At 52.1% G+C, this 19999-nt stretch overlaps 1 protein-coding gene and 4 pseudogenes across 1 annotated transcript, besides 8 other annotated features; all 5 read right to left on the bottom strand.

The window, feature by feature from the left end:
• On the bottom strand, positions 1-2277 carry Tc00.1047053509915.80 (annotated as a pseudogene).
• Positions 1-19999: part of a sequence feature (areas not merged during assembly with more than two copies in the genome that could not be assigned to a particular haplotype) that runs on past the window's edge.
• Positions 2375-2813: a mobile genetic element.
• Positions 2624-2650: a sequence feature (AT_rich).
• On the bottom strand, positions 3101-4867 carry Tc00.1047053509915.60 (retrotransposon hot spot (RHS) protein, putative; the record flags this gene model as incomplete). Its single annotated transcript, XM_809787.1, has 1 exon — positions 3101-4867. One exon carries the CDS (start codon positions 4865-4867, stop codon positions 3101-3103), a length of 1767 nt encoding a protein of 588 aa, XP_814880.1.
• Positions 7608-7632: a sequence feature (AT_rich).
• Tc00.1047053509915.55 lies at positions 8282-10408 on the bottom strand (annotated as a pseudogene).
• Positions 11518-11550: a sequence feature (AT_rich).
• Positions 11581-11632: a sequence feature (T-rich).
• Positions 11666-11697: a microsatellite.
• Positions 12430-12484: a sequence feature (AT_rich).
• On the bottom strand, positions 12626-14974 carry Tc00.1047053509915.50 (annotated as a pseudogene).
• Positions 16122-19400, bottom strand: Tc00.1047053509915.35 (annotated as a pseudogene).

Genomic DNA, 19999 nt, shown 5'->3' with positions numbered 1-19999 from the left:
GATGTCACGTATCCACATGGTGACTGGAGGTCGTCTGCGATTTAACGGGAATCCCTGACGGTCCAGATCACAGGAATGAATACGTTTGCAGTCCTCCGAGAAAACATGGGCGTCTGCGAGCATTGCCCTTGCTCGGTATCTTTGTCACGCAGACCCCGTTGCGTAATTAATTCAGCACCGATCCACAACAGAACTGAGGCGGCGTTCCGTTGCCTCGGCATCATGCAGTTTTTCATTTTTCTTTGCCACGTAGTCATCAAGCATACGCTGTCGGTACACCTCGAGTCCTCGTTCCAGCCTCTCCTTGCGGGCCTGTTCCTCTTCAGCGCTGGCCAAGTATGTCTTTTCCTCTTGCGTGAAGACCTCGTCAAACTGGCGTCGAATGATGCCCATCTCCTCCGGGTTCACAGAAATCTCTTCAACGGAAATGAGCCTCGGCAAATACTCCTCGATCATTTTTATGTCAGCAACAAGAGCCCTCTCGGCGACGTCCTCATTGGCTGTCGCCTGCTCGCGCTTCTTCTTCCGCTCCTCGGCAAAGGGACGCACCTATTCCGGGAATTTTGTATTCATTTCCTTAATCTGATGAATCCACTGCCTCCGCTGGCGACACCGCTCCTTCCGGACGGACCTTCGTACCGCCTCAATAGAATGCCGCTCCCGCATGATGGCCTCTCGCCCCCTCGCCCCGTCAAGTTGAACCATCTCGAGCTGCTGCTCCTTCGTCTCAATGGCGCTCTACCGTAGGCCGAGTTCCTGCTCCGGCTGCTGCATCGCCTGCCGCAACCTCTCCGAGGCACTCTCCCCGTCCTGTTTCTTCTTTCGGATCCTCTCCACCGTATGCTCGTACTCCCAAATGCGGTTTTCGCGGTCGGCCTGCAGAGCACCGCTCTCCCGCTTTTTCGTCTCCAGAGTCCTCTCAATTTCATCCAACGTGGCCCCACCTCTCCGCTCAAGCTCTTTGGCCATCTTCTCCGCCTTATGCTCGGCGCGCTCGCAAAACACACTCAGCTGCCGTTCCCGCGCCTCCTCACGGTTGCTCTCAATGGCGTTGACGCGCTTCATCCCTTCCTCCTTTATGTCTGAAATGGCCTGTTGGATTCATAGCCACAATGCCTGTGGTCGTACACGGTCCGGGCAATCATGAGTTCATCCCGCAACTCCATGATGTCCTGATCAGGACGCCACTTGTCAACGGCAAGATCCCTTGTGGCGGATCCAATTCCGGTCGAGACAAGAATATTGCCCACACGACGAGTCGTGGAGAGACAATGGAATGATTCCTCCGCCCACACAGCATCCGAAAAGGCGTGAGACAATAAAGCCGTCTCGGTAGAACCAGTGAGGCTATTGCTGCGGTTGCCTTTTTCCGTGTTGTACGCTCGGCGCAACAACTGACTGAGTTCTGACATGCCGAAGGGAATGCACAGACGACGACGGCAAATGCCGGAGACAATTCCTGCTCCCGACACCAGTGTTCGTTGGGCCCCTTCGTAGTGTAGCTGCGCGGCGGCATCAATGCCACACAAAGCGGGCCGTTCGGCATCTCCCAAGGCGACAAATGTCAGGGAGTTTGCATCCATATAATCTGCAAACTCCGCCTCACCAACATCGCGGTAAAGCTGAAGGACGACGGTGTCGGGCAAATACGAAGGCATTGCCTCCAGCTCAGGCGTTGGCTGCTTTCCACACAGCACGGGGAAAAGTATTTCTCATAGTTTTTGACGATAGTGTCCATCGCCGCTCGAACGTCGCCGGCCAATGAAACACAAATTCGCGCCACCATTCGCACACGAGGTCCCTCCCTCACGGAGCCCACAATAACGCCGAGCTCGTTGTCGGCGTCAAGAAGGTCTGCGCGGTGCTCTGTTGACCCAATGACGCGGCACGAGAGGGCAAAAATGCCCTATTTGGCGCCCAGCCGAATAAATTCTGTGATGGCTCAAGCAGCACATCCTTCTCCAGCTGCAGAGCCGTACATGAGTTGTCGCTTTGGTGACGAACGCACGCCGTAGCTGAACGCCACCATGTTCTTGCGTTCCTGAGGAAAGTTGGGGGCGGCAGTGGCACACAATTTTCGGAAGAGTGTACTTGCGTCCGGCACGTCCAACGCCACATCGACGTCAAACAAGGCCTCAGCAACCGCAAATCCGGCATCCCTCAGGGGCTGGGGGCAATTCAACTGCACCGTGTTGCCATCCACCCGCACTGTCGCAAGGAGCTGCAAGGACGGCGTCGTGGTTTGGTGGGAGCAGAAACGGCTTTCGCCTCCATTGGAAGAATATCACATTGAATGCTGCACTGTGTGTTTGTTGCATGCACATACAGGAGGGTCAAAGACAGAAAGAGAGAGACCGAGAGGGAAACAACACTGAATAATCTTCTGGGCCGCTGGCCGGACTCTGAAATCGTCAAAAAAAGGAAAAGGAAAAAAAAAGCGGTAAATGGAAAGGCAATGAGTTCGCCGTAATGTTTTCCCCAAAATATATACACATTCCGTCAATCACTGCCCTTGACTCCTGCGGATGGTTAGAATTAGAAACACTTATCCCCCGCGAAGCGGCAGGCCTTTGGGCTCCTCCACCCACAAGGTGGGGATCACAAAGTGGGTGGGTGGGACGGCAAAAATAAAAATAATAAATAATAAATAGTAACTCCGTCTGGCAGCTGTCGGCTCCCTGACTCCCTCAATCGCGGTCTCCCAAAAGACAGTGCGATAGAAGAGAAAAAAAGCTGTGAAGAGATATCTTCGCTTGTGCGAGATATGAATTTATTTGGGCAGCCAGCCGCCCTCTCAGGCATTCTTTTCACAAAAACCCATGAAAATAAAAAAAATTATGCGGCTCCTGTAGTGCGCAACAGCCTCCAGTGACGATGCGCCTCTGGTGGAAAAATAAAATAAAATGAAAAGAGGGTGTGGTGAGTGTGGCACTGCCGATCACAACGGTTCTCTGAAAAGAAAGGCATTCACTGTCTAGACCTCGTAGGCACACACATATAAAAATCGTTAAAATACTCCCAATATATTTCACTACAAGCAAAATGCACTTTATTCCCCAATTATTTCCCCAACTTTCTTCCCTATCCCTTTCCCCCAAGATTATTGTGTTCTCATTTCTCGGATTTTACTTACAAAATCACGTGTTAACACAAACTGGTATTGGTGTACCTTTCCGTCCCAGAACGCCACAATCTCTTTTTCAGCGTCGGTTTCATTGTTGGGATTGACGACATCACATCTCTGGCAGTTTTCCATCGGCTTGCTGTCTGCGTGTTGTACATAAATAATATCCCACGACAAACCTTGAGCAAATTCCTCCCAATTCGTAAAGAACCACGATAGGTACTCAGTGAACTGCTTCACAGTGCTGGTTTTGGTGTGGTGATCATGTGCCGTAGTCATCTGCAGTCCAACCAGTGTCTTCCGCGGTGACTCCATGAAGAAAAAGCCGTCCACAAGCGGAAAGTTCCCGACGGCTGGTTTGTACATCACCCCGTACCTTGCGAAATTCTTCTCCAGAGGATCACCTTGCTTTGTCGGTAATCCAACGAATTCAGTAGGGTGCCCTTGAGGGTTCCTTTGCAGCGCCGCTGGCTGGAAAGCGCGTCCTTCTGGTGGTTTCAGTTCCTTGAGTTTTTCTATTATTATATTCACAGCACCTCTACACATAAACGTGACCGTGCCTGAGATCTCCAAAAAGATAGATAACAAAATGACGTCGGGATGCATGAGTAGCTTAAAAATTTCCATAAAATGCATTTTCGTCGATAGATGAATATAAATTTTGTTGGCAATCACACGGGAGGCTGGAGAATTGAGATATGTTTCAGTCGGTAAATCCCTTCTCACTCGGACAATTTGCACAAGTTGAGACGCATTCACAGCCTCCCATAATTCGTCACTCATCACGCCAACGTAATGCTTAGCATTGGAACTGTCAACAACATTTATGGCTTCGCCGATATCTTTTTTCCGGTTATTAAAGCTTTGCGTGTCAAAGATGACGCGAAGAATCGGTCCCACTTCATCCATGCGTTCCTTCACCTGCTTCCAGTATTCACCTTGTTCCCTTGGCTCATTGTGCTTCATCCAAACGCATAATGCCCTCACATCGCTCTCATCGGGGCAATTCATTGCGATTCCCATTGCTTTATTTTGATCCATCCATCCTTGAAAGTTGTTTTTGTCTGGTGGTGTCACCAGAATCATGCCCCACTCAGCGGAAGGTAAACCAGAATGCGGTTCCCTCCCCTGTTTTGCCACATCGTAGATAATATGACCCTTCACACCACGTCGAGTGAGATATTGCAAAAGACCCACGAAAGCGTCCTCGTTCCTGAGTTCTGATACCGATTTTTTAGTCTTGTCAAACAGGTATACTGATTCCTTAATAATGTACGCAATCATTGGGAGTTTCTCGGCATCGTAGTGCAGCAGCTGGTAGAGGAGGTACGAGCCGGCATTCATCGACTTCCCGATCCCGGGCGTCCCAATCAACACACGCTTCATAGGCGAAAACACGGTCCCACGGTGAGTGCTGAACCACTCCGTTAGATCGCGCTTGATGATCTGCCACACTCGATCAACCTCACAGTTCACACAGCAGTCACAAATATGTTCACTCCCCGCCCACGTGTACGGCCATGCCTTGTCCGAGGTGAGCACCATCAGCCTGAGACTTGCTGCACCGGATTGCTGCACACCGTCATCCTTTTCGAGAGTGTCGCCAACTTTCTTGTAATTCCATGAGTGTTTCGGTTTCCCCTCCTTCACCTCCATTTCAGTCCCCTCGCCACCAGGGACTTCCACGACATGATGCCACCTCTCATTGTACACAGACTCGTACAATCCCTTCAGCATGTCCATCCTTCAGCCAACTTCGTTGAAATCCGCGCCTGAGAGGAGACTATTTATTATTCTCTTCCGCGTGGGAATCGATTATATACCTTTTTTCGTAGTTGGATTGAGTTAAAGCCGAACACTGACCACCAAACAAAAAAGGAATAAGAGTAAGAAACAAAGGTCACAGGCATGACTGACAGCCACAGCAATAGAGTCATCCACACGGTGTGTGATGCACACCACATGCACAGGACAACCGCAACGACGGCAAGTGGGTGACATTCACCCAGCACAGTGTTGGAGAGAGCAAACAATAACAACAACGTGGTGCGCACGGAGGGTCCGCCCACGCATTCCGCTCGCCACGGTCCCGCACCCCTGTGGCACCGCCACCGCACACACTTGACAAAAGGACGTGCGGGCATAAACCCTGACACATACAAACACAGACACAAGTGGGAAGAGAATTCGGTGCAGCAATGGCCACACGCAAGAACCACAAATCATACACACCGCAACAGCGATGCATCACGGTAATCCCCCAAACAACAGAAAAGAGTGCAACTTGCATGCTTTATGGAAAATATCTGCGGTGTGCATGGCAAAAGAGTGCCGTGACGCTGCCTTTCATATTGCATTCGCCATTCACGTATCACTTGGAAGCACGCAGCCACCACTCCTCCGTTCCGCTCCCCGTGCTGCCCGTGTCGCTTCACTGGAAGAAGTTGTCACCGCACATCCCCATCACCGTGCATTGCGGAATACAAACCTACCACACGGCATGGGTGCGGTGCCACCCCGCCAATAAATCTCAGGAAACTCCCCACTGCCTCGTGTGGCACGGACGGCAGACTCATTATGCCTGCGGAAGGCTTTTTTTCCAAACAAGAACGCGGCTCCACCACACGCCCGTAAAAACGTTTGTTCCTTCGCACGCAAAGGAGTTGAGCGGAGGAACAGCAGGAAAGACAACACACGCAACCATGAGCAGCCCGCACGCGCCAACACACCGCTGCCCCACATATCACCAAAAATAAAAATACAAAGAAACATGTCACATCCCAACTGCAAATCGCAGGTGCGGTTGCAGCACACACTCCCACCTCCTGGGCGTGTGCAGCCCCTCGCTGCTCGGCGCTCTAAGTGAAATCACCAAAAGCACCAATTCGAGAACATTCGACCACCGCCACAGCAGTCACGCTCCCCATTTCTCACAAAGGCGAAGGCTTGCAGTGGCGCAGCGGGCGGCGGCATGCACAGTCGCAGAGTAATGGACTGCCGCGGGAAGCACGCAACGGCGATGCGCCCCTCCTTTGGGCCTCCCAACAAAATAAATGTGTCGTGCAGTCCCCGTGAGCGACACACATTGAACCGTATTCAGCTCCACTACTGTGGCCATCCGCACACACAGCATGAGTGCGACAACGCAGGCCAGGAAGCACGAAATAATAGCACTCATCCCTCCCATAAAGGTCAGGCGGCGTCCGTGCTGCCTTCAACAATAATTCCACCCCACATCACCCCTATGCATATCCGCAGCAAAAAGGCCCACACGGTGTACACTACATCAGGAGTTCCAAAAGCGCAAAACCGGATCATCAGAGTGCTGCACACTTCTCAATGTTGGGTAGAGACTCTCTGATCCTTTTCGCCGCCAGCCTGCGGTATCATGGAGAAGCGTTACGTTCTCGGCATATCTCTCCATTTTCCCTCGCTGTCCCTAGGCCAAAAATGAAGTGATGTCCCACAAGTGATTTCGACCGGTCTGAAGAAAGTAACGTATCAGACACACTGAAACTGTGTGGGTATGTGTTATTACGGGCGAGCGACACAATGCTCTCGCACATCCATGTATTCCGATCCTGCGCAACACCATATTCGGCGGCGCGGAAAACTTTGGACACCGAACACGCACAAATCGCACAATGAATGCCTCTGGAGAACAAACCCCCCATTAACGTCGCCGCAGGCACCGTAACAACAAAGTAACAAAAGAAAACCAACCTCTGCGCGCCCTCCCGCAAGAAGGTGAAGACACACACCCTTGTTCCCTTTAGTAGCACTCCAACTGCTCGGAATTGATAGGTCTATAGCAGGAGGAAACACGCTACTCTTCCCTCTCTCCCTGTCACGAGGCATGGACGCTGCGAGAGGCTGCCAAGATGAGCCTCACGTGTGTGGAGGACCCCAATGCTCGGGGCAGGTCGACAGCCACCCACACTCACCCCCACTCACAAAAGGGCAAAGGCAAAGGCATGGAGAAGAGAAGCCCGCCGCACGGCGCATTCAAGAAGGCACACGCAGAAGCACCGCCATACACATCGTACCGCAAACAGCAATGCGCACAGAACACACCCACAGCCGCAACAAGAGGAACGAGGCGCATCCAAGTCCACCACAGTCCTTTACTTCTCTCCGCCCCGAAGGAATAGCGTTACGCCTCACAGCAGGTCGTGGTGGTGGCGCCCCACACTCACAGTGAGGCACGGCGCACACCATCCGCTCCCCTCCGAGTGCACTCAACAGGGCGCCCAGTCACCCTCGCACCATCGCAATGGGGGAACACAAACGATCGTCGTCGCGGACTATCGATGCCTCTAGCAGAAAAGAAAAAGTGATGAGGGAGTGTCAACTGCACAGCTAGCAGTGGGACACCCAATGGGACAAAAAGATACATAGTGGCATTCAGCACAGCGAACAATAAAACAAGCCGCAGCGAATTGCCGAATACAGAAAAACAAGAAAAAGGGCGTAGGTTCAGCAGAAATAAATAAATAATAATAAAAAATCGCCTCAGTGGACTTTCATTTCGTATATCCCTCAGCGCAGCAGGAATTGTGCATCTCCATATGTTGCTTACAGAGAGGGGGAAAAAGATCGCAGTGTTCCACGTGTCCACACGAAATCCCTCACATTTCATGAGGCACTCGGCCTCTTCCTCCACCCCTCGTTTTGTACAGTCCGCGGGACTGCACAGCAATGAGGCCGGCACCGCGTGCGGTGCAACAAAAGCAAATAAAACAGGGGGAAACACGTCACTCATGAGAGTGTGCAGCTAGCGGCAAACAAAAAATAAATTAAAAAATAGTAAAAAGGCAGGGGTTCTGACCCCTCCAACAAGGCACCAGCAGCACTTTATATCCAGAGTTGAAAACAAAAGGGATAAATAAAAAGTCCCCAGCGGAGTGCATTGAGTCTTCCTGAGGAGCTGCACACCCTTTTCCACGGGGAGTCGCGGCTCCACTCCCGCCGTCTCACACAGCCGAGAGCTGCAATGCCCAGAGCCCCAGAAGGAGAAGCAACAAGATCCGAGACACACACGCACACGCACCGTGCCGTAGCCACTAAAGCCCTTCTTCAAAAAAGTGTTGTTCGTGGGCTGAGAGGCGTTTCCATCTTTGGAGCCACCGCCAGTTCCCGCTGGATCATCCGGCCCTTCAAGCATTTTCCCAGCAAGAGACTCTGGAAGAGCAAGGTTGTCGGCACCAACTTTTGCGGCTTCTTCCCTGGTCAATATGCGGTTGTACAGAAAGACACTCTTCACTGTCAAATAATTGTTTTGGCTCCCGGTGTCGCTTGCACTGCTCCCATCCCCTCTAATGTAAAAGTGTGAATTTGCGCGTGGCCTCTTTCCCGATGATGATGTCGTTTCAGCATCCCACACACACACACCATTGATCTATACGAAGGCCTTGTTGGTGGTCCTGCAGCGTGAGCTCCACTCGTTATTGTTTGTTCAACTCCCAAAAGCCGGTGTGTTTGTTTGCGTTGAACATCCCCAACTCCTTTCATGGCTGTGCGACAGCCAAAAGTGCACAGTGCGGCCTGCTCCCTTCGCGCCAACCAAAGGGATACTCTTGGCGCCTGCGTGTGTCTCGAAAATAGCCACCGTCGCCACAAGAGCGAAGTCGTAACTCACGAATCCACAGTGATTATTATCCTTCCAACGGTTCACGGGGCAATGTTGCCCTGCGAATTGAGGCCCATTTGTGGCATTCTTGCCATTCGTCACCGTTGCAATCACGCAACGGCACTCGTCGATACACGTGTTGGCAGTGCCTGCGTTGGAAAGTTATCCAACCAGACCCACCGTACTTACGGGCGACGCGGAGAAGGAAGCGTCCACGTCCGCCCAATTACGGGGAATGGAAGTGATCATCTGCAGCTCCTCCGTCAGGGGAGGCAGGAAACAGGCTGCTTTTCTCTTCATTGTCCCTCGCTCCCACAAGGTGCAACACACCATCCGAGTACAGCAGGGCGTTGGCAATCGGCTTATTCAGAGCAGCCTCCATGAAAGCCGGTCCAACACAAAACACGCGGTTGCTGTCAGTCACCCAAACGTAGAGCGCATGGGCCTCACTCTCCCACCATGGGGAGCTCACTTTCCGAGCCTACAGCATGACGCTCTTTCCTCCAACGGTCGCAGTGACAATGGCTCCCACACGCAAGCTCTTTTCCCAACGAACCGATTGTGAATTGGCCCAAACGCCTGCAATTGCCCCGGGTGCTTCCACCCACATTGTCCCCTTGTCACGTGACTCGTGCACTCTGCAGTACCGGCTCCCATAGCAATGAGTAATCACGAGAAGTTGTCCCTGCTCCCACTCGGCAATGAGAAGGTAAATGCAGTCCGTAGGAAGAATGTCCCTTGAAAGCACTCAGCTGCTGCCGCCGTCCGTCGAACAGATGATCATGGAGAAATCGTCTTTTTCGTCATTGTACGCAATCACGGGGACACAAGCGTGCCATTCAAAACACCTGAGCCACAAAAAACCCTCAATCCATTCGCACCGCGTTCGTGCGTCCGCGAATGATCTGTGATCACAGCAATTTGGGTTCACACCAGTGGATCAGCTCGCTCCGTCTGCCGTCATTGGGCTGCGTGAATTCACCCACAACCTGTTGAACATCACGGTCCCTCAACGCCCAATTGAACCCACCATTCGTACCAAACATTTGCTAGCTTCCCGCACGAAGAAACGCCCTATTGCCGCTCTCAATTGCCGTGGGATTGGACGCGGAGTCTACACCACCCTTTATATTCGCTGTGCTCAACACGTTGCGTGTATTCCGGCCATTATTAAACTCACCAAAAAAATACGACAAAATCCACGCAAAAAAGATGGAGCCCGACACAATATCAGCATGAGAAAACCCACTCGGTGCCCCATCGCTACCATTAAGCGTCGTGTAACCCCCATCAAAGAAAACCGTCAGTCTACCAACACCCACAAGAGCAAGCGATCCAAACGAATCCCTCCTTCCACTTGCACCAGTCCCACCCTTCGGTTCCAAATGCGTTCGTCCCGGAACAAAAATAAACGCCACCCACGGCAGCCGCGCAATCACTTAATTCTCCCCCGTCGATGCGGCCGCAGCTCCACAGGTGACGCAGCACATCACGACAAGGAGGAGGAGCAGCACCGCGGAAGTAAACACACGCCGGGACATGTTGGGCCTCTGCGGCTCACTCTCTCTTCCTTCCCTCCTCCTTCCGCTGGATCCGGTCACGCGGCAACGGTTGTGTGTGCGGGGTGCCTTCACTGCAGCAAAACGTGAGAGCATATAAATATGTGTGGGTGGGCGGTGTGTGTGTTGTTGGTCCTTTCAGTGCCTTCGAATTTCACAGTGGCGATTCGCGCTTGTTTGCTTTCTTTCCTAGCGTGTCTGTGTTCAAGAAGTTGAGGGAAAGGGGAAAACAAGCCAAGTAAAGAGATGAGAGAGCGAGCACCGCCACTCCGCACCGGCCATCGCGGGCGTCACGGCGGGCCGTCGATGTGTGCGGGCCAGCGCTCACGCGGTGCAACACGCCACACCCAACAGGGAATGACAGACAGACAGACAGAGGGAAATGAATGGATGCCGTCAGGAGGCACTCACAATCAACATGGCCCGTGAGCATGCGGCCACTCCATGCAGGAACACAGAAGAGGATGACAAGGGAAAAAAGCAAAAGGCAGCATAACACACGGAAGAAACAAACGGCGGGCGGGAAAAGCACCGCCAAGGCCCTCGCCCTGGCAGGCGACTCCACACCGACCCTTAATTACACACACACACACAAACAACATCACAGTGCTGTCAGTCCGCGGGTGAGAGGATTCGGTCCTCCACACAACAAACGCACACACCGCCACCAATCATCCACCAATGGACAAGAACAAGAAGAGACACACCACCACCGCCTCCAGTCCAATCCCACGGAAAACGGGATACAGCCACAGCCCTGCAGCCAACACAATGCACACGGAGCTAGCAATCACCCAAAGAGCCGCACGCAAAAGCGATTCTTCATCCATCCATGACGCGGCGACAACATTTCCAGTCATTCCACCCACAATGGAATTTGATGCCCGACTCTAAGCGGTCATAGGTGGTGCATCACGCCCGCAGGAAGAGTGACTCGCCGTGCGTGCTCCCTCTCTCCTCCCCTCGCTTCATGCCCACAGAAGGAGGCGCCAGCCGCCAGAACGCACTAAAAAAGAAGCATCCAAATCCACTGCAATGTGCGTGCATGTGGTTGTGTGTGCCTGCAGACACACGAGGCAAAAAAGTAAAAAAGAAGAGCGGAGCATTTAAAGAGACAAAAAAAAACTGTACAGCAAAAGTGCATGGCAAAAATAACAGGACTGCTCAAACTCATGACTGCACTGCAGACAAAGCAGCGGCAATTCATAAAAAATTAAATAAAAATAATAATAAAAATTCATCTTCACCCTTCCATAACTCACACTTTGAAAAAAAATGAAAAAATAAAAAAAAAATGAAAAAAGAAAAAAAAATGAAAAATGTCGTCCTCTATTACGGCTACACCCAAATAATAAAAAAGAAAAAAAGAAAAAAAACAAAAAAAATTTCACCCGGTTACCGTGTGACCATACCAAACTGTTTTTTTATTTTGCCCGCAAAAGAAAATTAAAAGGATATTTAAATGTCTTTCAACCGTCTGACCCTCCATGTGTCCGCACATCGTTTATATTTCATGGGTCATCTGCGTGTTGCTGCTCCCCTCAGCCCTCTCATCGGCGCGCGAGTGCGGCCCGCAGCGCACAGTCACTCGTGTGTGTGGGGACTGAGAGAAGCACGTAGACATGACGGGAGTCGCGTCACTCCATCGGGAGAGTGAGCGCAGCAAAAGAAAAAAGCATCAGGAGGGAAAAGAAATACTGACGGGACTGCCAGCCGTGGAATGCACACGCAAAGCAAAAAATCTTAAAAACACGGCGGCAGGGTGTGGCTGTGTGTGTGGCGCTGCGGGTGTCTGCCCGCCCTGGCCGCAAGAAAACAAAACAAGAGGGAAGAAGTGTGTGCTCCGCCCCACAGGCCCTCGTCGCACGCCCACACGTCACGGCTCCCTCAGCGCGCCGTTCGTCGCGGCCCCTCCTCATGCATGCAGCAGGCGAGGCGCACAGGGCCGTCGTCATGAGCGTGTCGGTGGGTGTGCGAGCGGAGCATTTGGCGGGAAACACACGGCACCCCTCACAGGAAGAGTGCAGCAACAAACAATTAAAAGAGGGAAGAGTAGAAAAGAAAAAACGTCCATAGTGATTGCCCCAAAAGCAAAAAAAAAAAGAGGTTGGGGAATGAAAAATAAAATTAAAAATTTAAACAATTTAAACCATTAAAAATGAAAAAAAAAAACCGTTCAGATTGATTGCCCCAAGGCAAAAAGCAAAAAAAGGGGGAGAGAAAAAAAAACAGAATTGCGGAGAGTAATTCATTACCGGATGTGCGTCGGTGTGAGGGAGGGCGCAAGTGTCCCACACTGAGGCCGCACACTCCTCACGCAGTCGCAAAGCCCCACAGTCCCAGCAGAAGCAGCAGCGGCAGCAGTCCGCTCCCGTACGCGGAACCACCATCACCCGTTTCTCGTGCCGTCCCTTCATTCCCAGCAGAAGTCAAGCGTCCCGCTGGCGCATGTTGGGTATTGGCGGTTCTCCCCACAGTTGTCCTCCCCGGTGCTGCTGGTACTTCCCGTGGGCCAGGCACCGCAGGTGCAGCAGGTGCGACAGGTTTGGGAGCAATTTTTACTTGTGGTTCTGGAGCTCTCGTCGGAACGGGGATCCTGTCCTTGATTGCACGCATCTCAGTGGAATTCAGTGGGCGGTTGTACAGAAAGACGTTCGTCACCGTCACACGAGGTTTTTTGCCGATCTTCTTCGGACTGGACTCCTCATCATCATCACCAACGCCATCATCACCAAAGTCGCACGCGCCAAAGCAAAAAGCGAAAAGCTCAGGTGGCGTCCCACTCGTTAACAGCGCTTCTTCCTCCCCCAGCGACTTGCCATCAACGTACACAGAGGCCTTGTTGCCTTGCAGCATGAGTGCCACTTGGTGTTCTTTCTTAAGCTCCCAAGTGCCACTTTCCGTTGTTGGTTTTTTATCGTCTTTGAGCATCGTCTCCCACTTGCTATCCGCGGTGTACGAAAGTCTCATGAGATACTCGGGCCCAGCGTCACCCAGCACCGCAGTCAGTAGAGTTTTCTCGCTCGGAGCCTCTTCGATGGTCACCGACGCCACAAGTGTGAAGTCGTGGCTCAAGGATACATGACGCACATTATCACCCGGAATGTTCACAAGCCATAGTACCCCGGAGTTAGGTCCCGTCAACTGAAGCCCATCCTTGACCTTCGTGGCGTTTTTCACCGTTGCATTCAGGCAAAGGTACTCGTCATTCCACGTGTCACCGCTGGCCGATGCGTTTGACAATACCGCCACCAGACCCGCCGTGGGTATAGACAAGCTGGAGAAAAAGGCGTCATTTTGCGCCCAGGTCTTCAGGACAGACTTGATTGTACTCACTTCCTCCGTCAGGCGAGAAAGCGACAGGGCACTGCCTTCACCACTGTCCCTCCGTTGTAAAAGATGCAAGTTGCCATCCGAGTACAGCAGGTTGCTGGCGAGCTCCCCCTTCACAGCATTGTCCATGCCAACCGGTCCAACAAAAAACGAGCGATTGTTGTCCGTCATCCAAAGGTAGAGCGGATTGGCGTTTCCCCAAGGCGTGCCCTCTCTGAGTGTACAGCATGACCTTCCTTCCCTCAATGGTCGCAGTGATGAGGGCTTCCACACGCAAGACTCCTTCCGGATAGTCTTCCGACTGTGAGTTGACCCACACGCCTGGGAGTGTCCCGATGGCCTCCGTCCACGTTTTCCCCATGTCACGCGACTCGTACACCCTCTGGTCGTTCTCGCAGTCAACAATCATGAGAAGTGATCCCTCCCACTCTGTGATGCGGGGGTCAGTGCAGTTCGCAGGGGACGTGTCCTCAGAGAGCGCCCAGGTACTGCCGTTGTCCTTCGAGTAAATGATAATGGGTAAAACGCCATCATTTTTTTCATTCTTCGCCATCAGTGAAAACACAAGCGTGCCATCCTCCATCAGAACACCCGAGCCACCAGAAGCAAGGCACTCCGTCAATTTACCTTTGTGAGCAGCTAAAGTACTCCCGTTCAACGGAGACTTGATTTCGCCCCATTCGATCCGTTTACTCGGCTCACTGTCCGTGGGCTTCGTCACCTCACCAACAACCAGTTTTAGTTCGAATCTGCCCTCTTTCCAATCCCCATTTACATAGGACAAGGCAGTGCTTCCCACAAGAAGAAACATCTTATTGCCCTTTGCGATTGTTGTGGGGTGGCGCACAACGTCCAAACTCCCCTCTCCCTCCGCTTTACCAAGCACGGTGTGTGCTTTCCAAGTACTTTTATTGACCTCAGCAACAAGAGCGGGCCAATCCCACGCAGAGTCGATGTACTCCGCCACAACATCAGAAGACGGCTTAGTTGATTCGTTATGGGGGGGTTTGACATTTATGTGACCTTCGGCAAAAGCAGCAATTACTCCACCAGCACTCACAAGAGAGGGTGAAACAAATGAATCCCTCCGACTTGAGCCAGTCCCCGTCTTCTGCAGCACCTGCGTCGTCTGCGGCACAAATAGGTCGACCCGCTGCGGCCTCTCAACACCCCTGAAGCACTCCCCTCTGCAGTAATGGCACCCGTCAATTCCGACCCAGGAGTTGAAGCATCAGCATTATTTTCCACCTCAGCGGTCGCAGCTCCACCGCAGCACATCATCACAACGAGAAGAAGCAGCACCGTGGAATCAAACAAACACCGGGACATGTTGGGCCTCTGCGGCTCACTCTCTCTTTCTTCCCTCCTCCTCCCGCTGGATCCGGTCACGCGGCGACGGTTGTCTGTGCGGGGTGCCTTCACAGCAGCAACGCGTGAGAGCATATAAATATGTGTGTGTGGGCGGTGTGTGTGCTGTTGGCCCTTTCAGAGCCTTCGAACTTCACAGTAGCGTTTAGCGCTTGTTTGCTTCCTTCGTAAGAAAGTGTGAAAGAAATGAAGAAATCAAATAAATATTTAAAAAGCATCAAAAAAGAACGTGGTAAAGGAGTGGATGGCGCCACCATCCACAGTGTAACACATCCGCTTCGCCGTAACCGCCACAGTAATTATTCTCACCTTCCACAATGGATTAATCGCTGTGAGGCCACACACAGAAGCGGAGACACTGGCGGTTGCGCACGGGCCAAGACGCTCTCCGGCAAACGGCACCAACCAACAGACAGACAGCAGAAATTAAGTGCGAGCAAAATCCCAAGTGCTGCGGGATCCTTGCAAGCAGCGCACCGTAACTGAAGAGCCTTTAAAGCGTTCCTTGCTGCAACATCCCACGCAACCCCCTCGGCGTATCGGTGGATTTTCCCGTTCACCGGAAGGAAAATGGCGGGATGCTTCGGCAGTGGTCGAAGACACACAGAGCGCACCGTCGACGCGATCAACGAGCGCAGACACCCGTGAAGTGAGATCACACAACCGTGATCCCTCCATCTACTCTCCTGGAAGTGGAGGAGGCATAAAATGTCCTCTTCTCTACAGCAGTCTCAAAACGCAAAAAACTCCGCAGAACATCCCGCGCAGCCACGGCCTCCTCAGCAGCCCGACAGTCCACGCCGTCGCACCGCTCCTCAAGAGGTCGCCAGGCCCGGTAAGGCAAGCAAAAGGGAAACCAGCAATTCGGTCAGGGCGTTCAGCAAAATAAGGCACAGCAGTCGGGTAGGCGCGGCCCATCCACGTCCTCCCCCTCAACCGACCCACCACACAGTCGAATCACACACCCAAAAAGAGCAGTGGCGCCTAAAAAAATAACACGGAAACCAACGCTTCGTGCTCTCCTCAATGTAGTGCCACGACACACCCGAGGCATCACAAGAGGGGAGAAATCATTGCATTCCATCGGCATAAGCACAGAAACAAAGCGCGGATTTTGCCCCTGTGAACTCCCATCCAAATCTTCTCAGCCACAGAGTGTCTGTCGCCGACCCTCAGGAAGGGCTGATGCATCAACTGCCGCTAAACGATCACTCAGCGACGCAACAAAAAGAGCCACTGTCTCTCGAATTCCGTCATCACCCTTTCCTCCCACTGAAGGGAAAAAAGCAAATTGACGCTGTGGGCTTTTCTAGCCGACAGAAATGAAGGAAGTGACTCCAGCCGCAAAACAAATTGAACGAATCCTCCTCCCAAATCCTTCAAAGACACCGGTCGGTCAGCTGCCGAGGTTAAAGGCGCGGAGGACAACACATTGAATGCATGGAGCACTGCAGCGGCCTGAATATATTCTGCAATATCCGCGGTCAGTCCATGAACGTACAACGAAGAGACAGAAAATTCAAAGGGGCGTGTGAACCCGTCAGTGATCACCCGCGCCGGAGGATCGCCACCCCACCCTCCAAGGGCACCTCAACGACGTCAAATATTTCCACCGCACGGCACCCACAACACAATCGCGTGGCATAATGCATCGCCTTGCAGCACCCCATGCAATGCGGCAATCGAAAACCGTCCCGAACACGGCGTGCGACAAACATACCAAAAGAAGGCGCAGCAAATACCCTCCACATCTCAGCAATTCCAATCATCCAGTAAAAGGCAGGAGCACCAGACATTACCCACAGACTCACCGAATATGGCGTCAAAAGGCAGCGAGACGCCAGAAGCCGAAAGGCCCGCATTTTCCTCGTGACACTTCCACGAATGAATGCAAATGCCGTGCCCTGCGGCCTCTCGATCCCTTCGGGACAACGTTGCGGCCACATGGCGACGGCTCAATGTGGCTGGCGATCAGATCCAGTCGTCGCTGCAAAACAGTACAGAAGGTAGAGTGGTGAGCCCGCACATTCGCCTCGTCGATGCCTGCCTCCACCGCAGGAGTGAAACTTGTCTTCCCAACAGCCGCGCTTCTGGTGGCTGAAACACCTGCCCTCACACCGGCGATGACATCTGAAAGCGCCTGTAATTCTTCAACACTGCCCCTCAAAAAAAACCAACGGCACTCAACCCCTGCAGCCACACATCCCTCGTAACCATTTGCAAGCTCGTTGTCCTGCAGAAACGCCTAAAAATAAATAACAAGATGACCGTGCATTGCTGGCAAGGTACAATAGTACGTTGCTTTCATCCTGCAACGGAAGATTATGCCACCTGCGTAACGCGACCACAAGTACGCGGTGCGCCAACACCGAAATGGCGGGCATGTTGCCCCACGACCCTCCCTCCACAGGGGTCCAAGAAGTGCAACAGACCATCCTCTCAACAAAGAAAAAGCCAAATGGAGCTGGCACTGCAGTGTTCGGGCCACACAACAGAAACACACTCAGAGAACGAATGCTCTTGAATACCCTTCAGAAGGGGCCAGCGGGTTGGCCGTGAAGCCAACAAACACCGGAGAGCCGCCTGCTCTGCACGCATCCAGTGACGCAATTGAGACCGCAATCTTACAGGGCTCATCAAAAAACCTGTTCCCGTCTCCGTCCGTGTGGGCACGACAGTCCTGCCATCATTCTTCGCCCTCACAAAATATTCCACAGGGTCATTTGAACCAGACACCACCACACGACGATATGTCACCGGATAAGTGCTCTCCATACCGCACAAAATAATAAAATGTTCCCCACGTCGAAGCTCGCAGTGAAAACGAGAACAACTATGAGCAACATGAAAGTTGTTTGTGCCCTAATTCATCACAGCACTCTATCCTCCGTTGGTTCAGGCCTTTGCCACACGAGGAGGCACAGGTGTAACATCACTTACACGCAACAGAGTGAAATCCGCAAGAACATTCTCAGAGTCATACAGGACGCAACAGTCACCAGCCCGGTCAGCAGCCATTGTGGGCATATTCTGCAAAAAATGGTCCACAACCACAGAGAAATTCTTTGTCCAGCTGCACAAATAATTGTTGGGCCAAGCAACGTGGGACCAAAAAGGAAAACACCCGTCGATATTAGGCCTTGGAGCCGCCAGTGAGAGCCACTGATTGGAACAAACACCAAAGCCACCAGCAGCCAACAAAAACTACAACAAGGCACTCGTACTTTAATCAAAGGACAGATTCGTCTCGTTCAGGAAGAAGAAAGAACAATTAATATTTTTCCTCCTCACAGAGCCTTCCAGCAATAAAACACCATCATGCGATCCGCCCCTATCGGCACTACTCAGGAGCACAAGAACTGTGCAACGCGTAGAGGGCGCTGCAATCAAGCAAATTAGATGCCCCACGGTGGCGGACAGACACCTCACAGGCCAAGCATCAACCAATCGCGAGCAGCATGCCTCTTCATGGGCTCTTCGTTTTGGTTCCAACCGAGACGGAAAACCTTCGTCGCTCAGCACCAACCCCGCGTTGCATCGTGTCGTCACATAAAACAAGTGAGGATGGCAGAGCGCGTCATCGGGGAATTTGCCCTTAAGTGTGGGAAACGGCATCGCACCCGCCGGAAACAGGTGCGCATGGTGTCCCTCCACGTCAGCCGCGCAGCCTGTCAGCTGAAGGAAAATATCGGTGAAACGGAAGTCAGCGCACTCACCTCCACCCCAGGCAGTTTTATCAGGAGAATCGAAGCACAGGGTTGGGGGCTCCACACTTGTTGAGGAATATTGTGACGCTCTGACGCGTCCAATTGCATGTCCACACAAGGTCCTATTTCCTTTTCCCACGCCGCGTCCGCATCGCCTTTTAATTCACATTCAGAACAGAATAGATAGCAAGTGGCGCCTGGTCAGCCAGCAGCATTCCATTCTTTATGGCTCCAAATATCAAAGCCCCAAAAATCTCCGGCCATCAATCAGTGATGCCGTTGGCACAGGACCTCCTCTGGCCAACGCCACACACTTGTTCCGGAGTACATTTTATCCCATGCCTCGCTGACGCCGCCCTCAGCATCCCCTACAGGTACACCGTGCATTCACTCCCAAAATGCGGGTGTGGACTACAACTCAAGAAAATTGCACAATGGGCCTGCAAGCTGCTCGTTGAAAGTTGTCAATGTGTTGGGTGTCAGGGGCAACGCAATCACACGTCGCAGCTCCTCAGGAGATCAAAGAAGATAACAATCATCATTCAATTTGGATGGGCTTCGCAAACCCCCTGCGACCTTTCTCCGATGGGGTGCTTCAGTGCATATGAAACCTTGACCGCGGGACGGAATGCCTATGCGCTCTAAAAAAATAAGCAGGAACTCACGGGAGAAGAATACACAACATAACGGAAGCACAATGCCACAAATAAGACAAAACGATGGAAAAATTATATGGAGGGATATATATAAGAAAATAGGCGTTGATCAATGTGTAGATATATCGATATGGGTATGAGCATAAAAACGATACTTTATTCCTATTCATTGATGCATCTGTATAGATATGGATGCATCCATTTTCTCTCCTACAATTTGACAGATTGCTTGGTTTCTTGGTTTATGGAATTGCTATTTTATTGGCCGCATATGTATGTAGATAGGTATATAGTTGTCGATATTGATATCTATTCAGCGCTGTTGATATATATTGTTACTATTCCTCGTGTCAGCTCAAATAAATACAAAGGCCCACACGCCAGCCACCATCGCAAAGCACGTCCGCCCAACGATCGGAGATGTAAAAGAGAGCCCGGCACCCGAAGTGGGAGCCGCAGCGGAGGCCGTGAAGCACACGCCACCGCTACGCACCCGCCCCGGGGGTAGCGCGGTGGCTCGATAATCCGTTGCTTCCAAGAATCAATAAAACAACAAATCACAGAAACAACCAAACATGGACGCTATAAATGGGGAAAGGGAGAAGAGGGCAGCCTGCCAGGAG

Source organism: Trypanosoma cruzi, genomic scaffold (genome assembly GCF_000209065.1).
Source record: "Trypanosoma cruzi strain CL Brener 1047053516523 genomic scaffold, whole genome shotgun sequence".
NCBI lineage: Eukaryota > Euglenozoa > Kinetoplastea > Trypanosomatida > Trypanosomatidae > Trypanosoma > Trypanosoma cruzi.
Note: the sequence above shows the minus strand (reverse complement) of the source record. Positions and strands in the feature narration are given on the sequence as shown.